Source organism: Xyrauchen texanus, chromosome 9 (assembly GCF_025860055.1).
Source record: "Xyrauchen texanus isolate HMW12.3.18 chromosome 9, RBS_HiC_50CHRs, whole genome shotgun sequence".
NCBI lineage: Eukaryota > Metazoa > Chordata > Actinopteri > Cypriniformes > Catostomidae > Xyrauchen > Xyrauchen texanus.
The window spans coordinates 34630598-34642664 of NC_068284.1; the positions used below are offsets into that span (position 1 = coordinate 34630598).

Below are 12067 nucleotides of genomic sequence, written 5' to 3' on the forward strand. Positions count from 1 at the left end.
ATCAGTGTTTTTGTGCAGATAAAGTATCGTTCAACAGAGATCCAAACACCTTCATAAAGTGCTTAAAAATAAATGTTCAACTACAGTGAACAAGCGCACATACTTCTCTCACTGTAGGTTCCACGAATCATGATGGATGTCAGATTGTGCAGAAGTTTCTGGAAGTCGGCATGTTTCAGGGTGGGTCTCCAAGGGTAGTCAGGGGTGTCATGGAGCCTGAATAATTATAATAAAAAAAATTTTAAAATAAATTTAATATGACACTGAAACTAACTGCTCATCAGCCAAGTTATGTATAAATCAATGAATGAGTTGAAAAAATATTATTCTCCTAACAAAAGAAACTTACCTAAACACAAATGTTTGCATGTCTTCTCCTGGGTAGGAATTGCCCTGGGCAATAAGTGGCACAGCAACCCGGAGCCCTGCCCCCTCCAGTACAACATCCTCTGCTGACAGTCGGGCATCATGTCTCTGAATCCTGAAGTTCAGTGTGAGGTTCTGCCCATAGCTCAGCAACTGATTTCCTAGATATTTCTCTAATAAAACAAAGAAAAACATCCAGGTTTGTTAGAAAAACACTTCAAGATGCCACTCATTTCACACATTAATTAAAAACCAGGGTTCCCATCTTTTTTGACATATGACTCTCAAATGTAATTTCCTGTCGTCTGTGATTAAAAACAATATTCAGATTCAGACTGATTCACTAATGAATCATTCATACCAATTTGTGAATCACTTTTAATCAATTTCCATGACTTTTTCAGGCCTGACAAACACAATTTTAAAATTCTTTAACATTTCCATGACATTGGCAACCCAAAATCCAGCAAAATAGTGCATTTCTAAGGTATATCTGAATTTGATTCTTAAACATAGTAGGATCTTTTGCCATTTCATTAAGAGAACACCATTTTTGATGTTATAATGTACCTGGAGCCACAAAGTAGATGGGGAAGTAGTCTTCTGAGATGAGCGAAATATCTCTAGAACTGGGAGACCACTGCACAGGCATGCTAGAGCCATCTCTCAGCTGCCCCTTCCAGCCCTCATCATCTATAAAATAGGAGTTAACTCATGTTTACTCATGAATGATTGGAGCAGATGTATTACATTGGCACTCATTTCTCAATAACCAAATTGCCCAAGTTAGTGCACATATAACGAGTATAAACAGGGCTTTATAGGACTGTAGATAGTGTGTGTGTGCTCTACTAGACAGACACTGACCTCTGTCATAGGTGGAGGTGATTGTGTGTATGCTGTAACCATCGGCGCTATCACACACAGTGGAATGCTGGAAACAGAAGCATGGTGTACATCCCTGAGGATTCTGAGGGTCCAGATTAAAGTAGCCCAGTTTACACCTAACAGGAAACACATACATTTATTAGGGACAACAATAGTTAAGGTTACAACAATTAGAGGAGGTCAACTAGTTGGTTAATGAAAATTGTCTTTTTTGTGTATTTTAAATTGAATATATCTGAGATTAATGCTGAGATTAAGGTTGTTTTAATCATTGTTATACTAATTACTTGCAATCTTGCTGTTGTTGTATTCTTGCTTGTGTGACATTCCTTGAATATCGGTTTAGTCACCTAATGAAGGCCTGTGCCAGAGATTAATTAGCAGAGACGGGCCACTTCTATTAATATGAATGGGAGATATTGAAATGCCCAACGGTCAACAGATGTAGAAAGGAAGTCCCGCCTCACCTCTTAGATACAGACACAACCTGTCAATCAAGTCGAGAATGCGCATACGCATTAGCTGTTGTTGGGAAAATTGCTTTTTTGTGTGTTAATAATTTTTGTCTGCTTTTTTTTTTTTTTTACTGTTGACTTGAAGTATGTTCTTTGGTCATAATCGTGACCAAACATTTTAGAGATTTCGGTCTTTTCCCATTCAAGTAGATAGGGGCTGCACTTTCATGACTGGAAATAGCTTCCTGGGAGCATTCCAAAGATGTCCGGCAGTGGACTGACTTCCTGAAAGACTTTGCCTGTGCTTGGCATCCATGCATCTCTTGCACTGAAATCTTGTTATTTTGCCAAGTGGATTCATTCAACATTACAATATTGAGAAATACTGTAAAATTTAAATTGTATGCTGGTCCCCATTCAAAGTCATCAAGTTTTGTAATGGATCATCAGTTAACGTCAGTGAGATCATCACTGGGCGTTTAAACCACAACAAGTCACACATCAAATCAAGAACTGTAGTCTCTTTTTTTTGTCTGTTCTGAAACTCTGTCTTTTCATTTCACCCCCCATCTCTCTCTCTCTCTCTCTCTCTCTCTCTCTCTCTCTCTGTCTGTGTCTCTCATAAGGATATACTGCAGGGATTATCCAGTCCATGTGTGGCCAAGGTGGGTGACCGAGAGGAATGTCACAGCCGACATGCGAGTTTTATGTGTGACCGAGGAACAGAGAGGGGGTGAGAGAAGAGACTTTGTGAAAAGTGCTAGGTAAATGCAGGCAGGAAGGCTGGGATTATGGAAATGACTAAGGCCTGGGATGAATGCGTTTTTACACAATTCATGAAATATGTGGAGATTGTCCATCAACATATTTTCAAAATCAACTAGTCAGTGGGTTGCTTGAACGACTAGTCAACTAAGTGGTTTTAAGGAAGCCTTGTATATTTAGCAAGGTTCACCTAACCTGGATCTGATGCATTCCTTAGGGGCATTTACAGACAGTGTGCAATGGAATGGAACAGAATGCATCTTGAATTTTTATTGGAATATTTTTAACTCAACATGCTTAAAAAACAAAAAGCTTGTGTCAGGATACTTTTTATCAGAAAATGTCTGTATTGAAGATAATTTCAAGGGGATGAATTTATAAAAAAATTTATATACTTAAAATGATATACTTGTCGGATATAGGGCGACAAGTTGCCCATCGTGACCCGTCCCTGTCATAGTCAATGAGCAGTCAGCACTGAGAGGCTGAAGACCAGGCTAGTTAAAACTCTTTAATGGTGACTGCAAGTCTGGAGACCCTACATGGTCTGACTGAAGGTTGTCAGCAGGGAAACCTTTGCCATCCATGAGCTATTTTCTCTTCCATCTGACACTGAGAGACCCATGGTCCTAATTCTATTTCTCAGACACGCACACATTCCCTAAGATCCTCTGTCTGTCAGAAAAACTCCCACATACTGTAGGGACTTTCCATTAGGAAAAGAGGGTAGACAACATCAGACGCGTCCTATAAACCGCTGTTTGATGATACATCCTTGTAAAAGATCAGAAGCTGAAAGGTGGAGAATGTTTATGGGGGTTTTGGCATTGTGTTGATGTCAGTGTTAATTCTGGTTCACAAATGTTGATGAATAATTTGACAACTATAAACGCAATGTAATTATAACCAGGGTCCGAAATTAACTTCTTTTCACACCTGCCAATGGTGGGTAAAGGCCATAAATATTTCTTACAAGCCATGAACCTATATTTATATCAGAATTTTTATATTAAAATATATTTTTCCATATGACAAGGGGATTAAGCAGATTTTTCTTTGTATCTGTATTTTTGTGACAAACAGCACAAGCATGCTCAATCGGATTGAGATCTGGGGAATTTGTAGGCCAAGGCAACACCTTGAACTCTTAATCATATCAAATTGACATCCACACGAATGGTCGAACCCAGCGTTTCCCAGCAGAACACTGCCCAGAGCATCAAACTACCTACACTGGCTTGTCATCTTCCCACAGTGCATCCTGGTGCCATCACTTCCCCAGGTAAATGTCGTACACATACATGACAGTCCACGTGATGTAAAAGACAACAGGACTCATTGGAGCATGCAACCATCTTCCACTGCTCCAAGGTCCAGTTCCAACATTTGTGTGCCCATTGTAGGTGCATTTGTCATGGACAGGGGTCATCATGGGCACTCTGACAAATCTGCGGCTACGCAGCCCCATATGGACAAGCTGTCGTGATAATTTCCTCCCTTTACCATCATTAAAATTTTCTGTGACTTGTGCCAACCTTCTGTTGGTTCAGACCAGACGGGATAACCTTAGTTGTCCTCATGCATCGATGAGCCTTTGGCGCCCAAAACCCTGTTGCCAGTTTGTTGTTTGTCCCTCCTCGGACCACTGTTTATTTGTACTCGCCACAGTTGACCAGGAGCACCCCACAAGCCTTGCCATTTCAGAAATGCTCTGAGCCATAACAATTTGGCCCTTGTCAAAGTTGCTCAGGTCTACTCCTGCCCAATTCTCCTGCATTCAACACATTGACTACGAGAACTGATTGTTTGCTTACCATCTAGTCTACCCAGACCTTGACATGTGACCTTGTTAGGAGATAATCAATGTAATTCCCTTTGACCACTCACAGGTGATGTATCACCACATGAAGTTCTGGAGAAAAATATTTTAGGCATCCTAGATAAACTTCTGAAGGTACATTTTCCACGGAGGTAAAAATCACTACAAGATGCGCAAGTTGTGACAAATGTTTTCAAACAAATGTTTTCATTAGACAGTCTGTATGGCTTTGATTACAATCGCTCTCATCACTTACATTGCATAAACACAGCACTTATTTATAAAGTTATCAGCCAACTGGTTTTATTTATTTGCCAAAGCCAATTTTTACTCCCATTTGGCGCTTGGTGGGTGATCATTTTAGACCACGATTATAACTTTTGTTCAAGTCAACTATGGACAAAATTAACACACCAGAAGCATATAAAAAGCCATAGCAGCTGCTCTGTGTGTGCATATGTATGTACTGTATGTGTGTGTGTGTGTGTGTGTGTGTGTGTGTGTGTGTGTGTGTGTGTGCATGGATATTTTGAAAAGTAATGAGTCTGACCTGTCACAGCTAAAGCCATCTACATTGTCCTTGCACTGACAGCGCCCTGTCTGAACATCACACTCCTGTGTGCTTCCGGCAAGGTCACAAGAGCACGGCCTAAAGACAGAAAGAGGGCAAAGAAAATAAGAGGGACTGAGGAGAATGAAATAACTTTAAAAGGATTACATCCCTCAACATTGCAAGTAAATCCCTTGCATAAGCAAAATCCCTTGCAGTATGTGACTTCAAATGTCTGTTCTTATCCACTAGATAGTAAATATTCAGATTTTACTAGGCAGTGACTGAGTTGGCGAAGAAGAACTATAGCACCGAGATCCTTTCACTGCATGCTGGGTCTCATGAGTGTGCAACTTATTTCGTGTTGTGTGATGCGCTCATTCAACCTTAAAAATTTGCCATGGAATGGTTCTCTTAAAGAGACAATACCATTTTAACTCTTGTTATTGTACACGTATAAATGTAACAGAATTTAGTAATGTAGTAAGTATAATAAATGTGTAAATATATAAATAATTTTGATGTAATGGCACTTTAAGGAATATTTCACCCAAAAATGAAACTGCTCTCATCATTTACTCACTCATGCCATTCCAGATTTATGTGAACACTTTTGCCTTCAAAACAACACCTACTTAGACCTGGACACAGTATTTCTTGGTTGTTGGCAGATAGGATGTTCCAAGCTTCTTGGAGAATTCGCCAAAGTTCTTTTATTTATTTAGTCTGTCTCAATTGCTTCTGTCTCTTTATGCAATCTCAGACTGACACGATGTTCATTGGGGAGCTTTGTGGGGGCCATGCCATCTCTTGCAGGGCTGCCTGTTCTTCTATTCTATTCTATTTGCAAAAGGAATATTTGGGAGTATAACATGTATATTTCCTATTGACACAATAAGAGATAAATAATCATCTTGAGACAAATGTTTTTGTGAAACATCTTATTTTGCACAGTACTATAATTATTATATATATATATATATATATATATATATATATATATATATATATATATATATTTATTTATTAGGGCTGTTAATCGATTAAAAATGTTAATCGAATTAATTACAAGGTGTCCCGATAAATTAATCACGATTAATTGCATATACAAATATTTGCTGAGAAAGCCCCTCATATAAAAATTATTCAATATATAATGATGAAATAATGATACATAGTTATCTTTAAATATTTAAAAATTATATATATTTGTTTAAGGCCCCATCAATTTACACCTGCGTCAGACATGCTTGTGTAGCGTCTCGGGTGCATTGCGTTTATAAACATTTTTAGGTCACTGTGTCTAGTTTAACACTTGGAACACATCTTGAGATCCCTTAGTTTGGATTTGCGCTCCATCAAATGTTTTGACCTGTCTGTTGGATGGTTGTTTTCTTCATTGTATAAACTGCGCATTGCCTACACAGCTGAAGTTTCACTTACTGCCCTCTGAAGCAAATTTCAAGCTATTGACTGACAGGTCTGAAAATATAATATATACTTCCAGAAAAGATTAACCGAGTAACAGATTTCAGGGTTTAAGACACACCCGTGGAGGTTTAAATCACACTACCTGCAGCCTGCCTCAGTCAGTGTGTGGTAACCTGGCTGGCATCTGTCACACTTTTCACCCATCAATCCAGGCTTACAGCTACATCGACCAGTGTTGTCACACTGGGTACTGAGAGAACCTGCAGCACCAAATAGAACAATCGGTTACAAGACATGCACAGAAAACACAGATAACTGCATAAAGGCACAATTATTCAGATATGTTCAGTACAGGATGTTTTTACAGATGTTAAAACAGAACAATGCATTCCTATTGGAACCTTCACAGCGAGTAGAAAATGTGCCTTTTTTGCAGCATAGGTTGATAATTTTTGTTTGGCTAAAAACATATAAAAAGACATGAGATTTTGAGAGCTGCTGATATAGTTGGTCTCTGAGAATGAGGAATATAAAAATACACCAAAAATAAAACAAAGTCCATGCACTGAGCACAACTGAAATATAAACCATACTCAAATGTACAGTATAAAAATTGCCATTTTATAAATTAAACACTATTTTATTGTTTGACAATGGAATAATAATAAAAAAAAACAGGCTTCCAATAGACTTCTGATATTTTCTTGAGGTAAAATTTGTGGAAGATATGTCTTTAATTTAAAGGCCAAATGGCTAGTAGTTTTGATTTATTTACGCTCCAGCCAAATTTTACCTGCTTTTATCATTCATTTTAAACTGGATTTGTTGTATTAAGGAATGTGAGTGACCAGAGCAGATATTCATTGAAACATGAAACTTCATGAACATAATGCTTGTTGTGAGCAGTTTAGCCAATTTTCAACATTAATTGGCATGTGGCTTTGTATTGTTGCTCTTGGTGTGAATAGGCCTTTTCGGATAAAGTCAAATCCATTGTGTGAGGTATCGTTTGATACAATATACAGTATAGGTATGTATCTTCCATCTTGGGTCTGCGGCATGGTTGTTACTCACCAACTGGGTTGCAGCTGCAAGGCAGACAGCGCTGGCCAGAAGTGTCTCTGTAGTAGTTGTCCAGGCATCGCTCACAGTTTGGCCCATCCGTGTTGTCGGCACAGTTGCGGCAGTGACCTCCATGACCTGTGGCACGATACAGCTCTGGGTTGAAGTAACACTCTGCGCTCTTGCCATTACAGTTACAGGCTGCAATAGAGACAAGCCTTCCAGTCAGAACATTAATGTGAGAACTTCCAGAGAGTTTGACAGATAGGAACGTGTAAGCTCCATTAAGAGGGTGTGAAAAGAGTGGTTTAAGTTTAAAATCAAAGTGAATTGGGTTTCAGAAAACACAACTAGACACATATGGGGTTGCTTGTCATTGGGATTGCGAAGTTAGACACATTTTTGTGAGAGAGAAATGGAAACAGGGAGACACGGTGGAAATAAGAGGATGGAGGACCAGGAGCTGTGTGGGTGTGAGAACACTGGGCCTCAGGCTGCTGAATATCAGATGTGCACATTAGTCATGCATGTCCAGATGAGGGGATGGAAGACAAAACAAGCTCCCTTCAACTCCTAATATGATTTCAGCTTAAGAAAACAAAATATTACCCAGTATGGATGGTAGGGAAACACTAGTTCTTGATGGTCTTAAAGGAATGGCTCAACTAGCATGTCATTGCAAATCTGTATTCTGTTGATGTATGATTTTTCATGGAATTCAAAATTACCCATTTTTGAAGAATCTTAAAGCAGCTCTAGCCGTAAAAGTCCTTAGTGATTACCACTGTCGAGCTCCGAAAAGAATAAGAAAATCCAACAAAAAAAGTAGTTTGTATGATACAACTTGCTAGTTCTTATGTTAATACAGAAAAAACGCCATAAAGAGACGTGACCTTTGTGAAAACGGCACTTACCTAAAGGCTACATGATGAGGAAAACCATCCAAAATGCTTTGAAATCAGCAGACTTTGACTTATCAGAGAGTGGTATGATATCCATTAATGCTGCATGACTGATTGAATTAAGACTGAAATCGAAATAAGGCCTTGCTTGATTATTAAACCTTAAAAGGCTGCATTTTTGCATTCAGTGCTTCAGTCAGCGCTGTGAGCAAACGGCACCTTCTAGTGGTATGGACGGCATTATCCATTATACCACTATGATATAGAATTTAAAGGGGTCATGACATGGGTTTTTTTATTGTATTATTATGTTCCCTTAGGTGCAATTATAGTATTAATATATTTTTTTTTTAAGAAAAACTTTTAAAATCTAGTGATTTATGACCTTTTCCCACCCTGTTTCTCATCCTCTGATTCAAACAGTCTGTTTTGGGGGCGTTTTCCATTTAAGACTTCAGTGTTAACGCCCACTGTTATGATTGGCTAACGTCAGTGCCTATGTATCAATTATTGACGCTCCCAGCCAGAACAATATGCAAGTAAACTAAGTAAAAACACTGTGATTATTCATAATGAATGAAATTGCGCTTTAAAAAGTAGTTTAAAGTTTAAAATAGATTACTTACAGTTTGCGTCGTCGTTGTTCCCAGAATAGTCGGCACGGACTTATCTTTGAGCAACAGTTTTCTGGCAAAGCCAGCATCATATTGAGATTTGTTCTCAAAACAGTCATCCTTAAAATGTACAGAACAAACGCTTAAGTTAACACTGCCGTGACTGGGACGTCCGCAAAAAATAAACTGCATCCATTTTTCCCTGACGTCTGGATCTTTCGGCAGCTTATTCAGAGGTTTTGTTTGACCACAGCCAGGAACAGCACATCTGTGTGGCATCGTAATTTTCCTGTGCACAAGTAGTCTCTGTCAGAGCTCGCTGTCCATCGACTGAACACTTGTGAGGCGACGGCGATACTGAAATGAGCGTAGTTGTCTTGCGCTTATAGCGTAGTTATCTTGTGCTGGAGGCGGTCATATGCAAACGCTGTTACGTCACTTCTAACCGTCACGTCACTTCTAACCATGAATCCAGAACGAGCTGTATTTTGAGCTTGATTAAATAAATGATTCGTTTAGAATGGGGAGGACGTCTTAAAATATTAAACTTGCAGGACGTTTTAATGATACAAAGACCTCTTATATACCAAAAGGCAAACAAAATCAAGGCAAATTTGGTTTCTCATGTCATGACCCCTTTAAGTGCCAAAACATCAGTACAGGCCTGTAATATACATGCCATTTTAGTGTCAATCACATTGAAGGACCATTTATGAATTTGGACGCTAATTTCACATGAGATTAGTGAATAACTGTATAGCTTTAGAAGACTTAAATATCTATATAGCCACACACACACTATTAGCATATTAGGTTTTAATGTTGTGGCTGATCGGTGTATAAATAAAAAAAAAAAATACAAATAATAATTTTGCACACACACACACGCACACACACAAACACAAACACACACACAAACACACACACAAACACACACACACACACACACACACACACACACACACACACACACACACACACACAAAATATGGACTTCTTTATGATACTCCTACTGTGCTTTTGTGTCATTTTTAGACACTGACATTCTCTGGTCATTATGAAATATTCTTAAAATTTTTACTTTTGTATTACACTGAAAAGAAAAGCATACAAGTTTGGAACAACATGATAATGACAAAATAATGATGAATTAAAATTTTTGGCCAAACTTTTCCTTTAAATGTCAGAGCTCATGGAGGGATGAAATGAAACTGGTGGGATTCTGCATCTTCCTACGCATTCCACTTAATGCCGGAAAGGACAAGAAAAGAGGAAATCCACTGGAAAATAAGTTAGTCTTGTAGAGTTTGAATCGGCTTTGTGATTAAAAGAGACATGGAAAACGAAACTTACGCAGGCATTCGTTGGGGTTGTCAGCTGTGGCTCTCCTCCAGGGACGGTCATTGTAGAAGGGCTTGCACACACTGCAGTCTGCTCCCTCTGTGTTGTGTTTGCAGTTACACACCAGTTTGCTGTTCTCATTCTTCAAGCATTCACTGGCATGGCCGTTACACTTGCACCTGGATGGGGAGGGGGAAGGTAACACACCGGTCAGGTGCAAAGTCACTGCACAATGATAGGGCACACTTACTGTATGTGTGTACACATCCTGTCACTGTTGTGCAGAACACAAACCAAGCAGGCACAAACGTGCCGCAAAGCTGTTCAAACAGCACTCTGACAATGTTTGTTGAGCCTATCACTGAAACATCACCATGTCTTTGTTGTCAGATTGAGTGGCTGATGTCTTTGTCTTTATCCTGCCTGCCCTTTGAAACTGTTTGCAAGAGTACACTCAAAAAAATATTTTAGCCTATTTTTAAGATGTATCCATTTCAATTGAATAACACATTTCCATCTAATTGAATAGTCTTGAAGAAAATGTAATTAATAAAACTTGCATTTTGTAAGATTTGTACATTTTATTTGGTTAAAGATTAGGCAATTAAATTAGATGGAAATTTGTTATTAAATTGAAATGGATACACCTTAAAAATAGGCTAAAATATTGTTTTTGAGTTTAACTAAAGTATGATGCACTTCCAAGTCAAATAACCAAGTCACATTAGTGCATTTTTTTTTTTGTCTCCAAGTTGCTTCTTTTGACTTTCTATGTGGAGTTTTATTTTTATTTTTTTTACATTTAATACAAAAATGAAAAGGGATCAGTTCCACAAAAATGAAAATGTATTTTCATGATGATTTACTCAGACACCTGTCAGACATTCTACAGAAGAAAACAAAGGGACATATTTTTAAGAATATCACAGCATAAAGTATCTACTACCTATAAAGGGCCAAATAAAAAAGCACCACAAAAGTAGCCAAACTTTTTCAAAGAAATAGGATAGCATCGTGTGCCGAATAGTTAAAAAAAACCTTCCCCTCCACAGTAGCTCTCAAATCTCATTCGCAATTCCAAATTTTACAACTTTCTGCATCGCGATATTATATGAGACACGTGTCAACCAATGGCATAAAGCGTCATTGACCTCAAACTGATGTCGAACCTGGTGCAACAGACTTCACATTGCATTTTTGAATCCACACAAATGTAAATTAAAAGATTTTAGAACTACGATGGAGAGAAATATTATCAGTGAATAACGATTTCACACAGTAAGTTTAACACAAAAGATATTGAATGGCTTTTGAATAGGGCTGAGTGATCAACTGCAAAAAAAATGTCACCACAAAAGAAATTATCAACAGTGTAAATGTAAAATAAATTAAAATCTAATAAACCCAGATGTTAATAAATAAAAGTATAGAATAAGAAAAGTGCAAAATACTTCTTAGCCAATGTAGGTATTAATATGTATCTAAACCAAGTCTATATAGAAATGATCAAGGTTATCTAAAGAGTACTCAATGTCTATCAAACAATTTGTATGTATAATCATAAACTGCTGCCAAAAGAGTCCAGGCCAGCGACGATCTCAACTGGTAAAAACTTAGCAGCGCAGCAAAATGAAATTAATTAATCACTGAAATTCAACTCGTAAAGTTTGTCAAAATGATTGCCGACCAAACGCTAGCTTTAGATGCAGTACGCAATAACTAGATTCTATCTGAATCATCATGGTAAAAGAAGGGCTGGTAGATGTTTGATTCTCCAGTTTATAGCCTAGCCATATGATTTCATATGAAGCGGCCATAACTGTCATGTAACTAATGCTTTATTATTGGTATTTCAATAAAAGAAAGGAGACCGT

General features: G+C 38.1%; 1 protein-coding gene across 1 annotated transcript in view; it reads right to left on the minus strand.

Annotated features, from left to right (window-relative positions):
* Window positions 1-12067, minus strand: part of LOC127648998 (laminin subunit gamma-1) — a 78453-nt gene that overhangs the window by 12340 nt on the left and 54046 nt on the right. The window contains exons 4-11 of the mRNA XM_052133871.1: window positions 10206-10372; window positions 7349-7537; window positions 6417-6534; window positions 4844-4942; window positions 1234-1370; window positions 937-1059; window positions 350-539; window positions 104-216 (exon numbers count right to left, since the gene is read on the minus strand). Coding sequence (XP_051989831.1) covers window positions 104-216; window positions 350-539; window positions 937-1059; window positions 1234-1370; window positions 4844-4942; window positions 6417-6534; window positions 7349-7537; window positions 10206-10372 — 1136 coding nt within the window. The remainder of the gene's footprint in view (window positions 1-103; window positions 217-349; window positions 540-936; window positions 1060-1233; window positions 1371-4843; window positions 4943-6416; window positions 6535-7348; window positions 7538-10205; window positions 10373-12067) is intronic.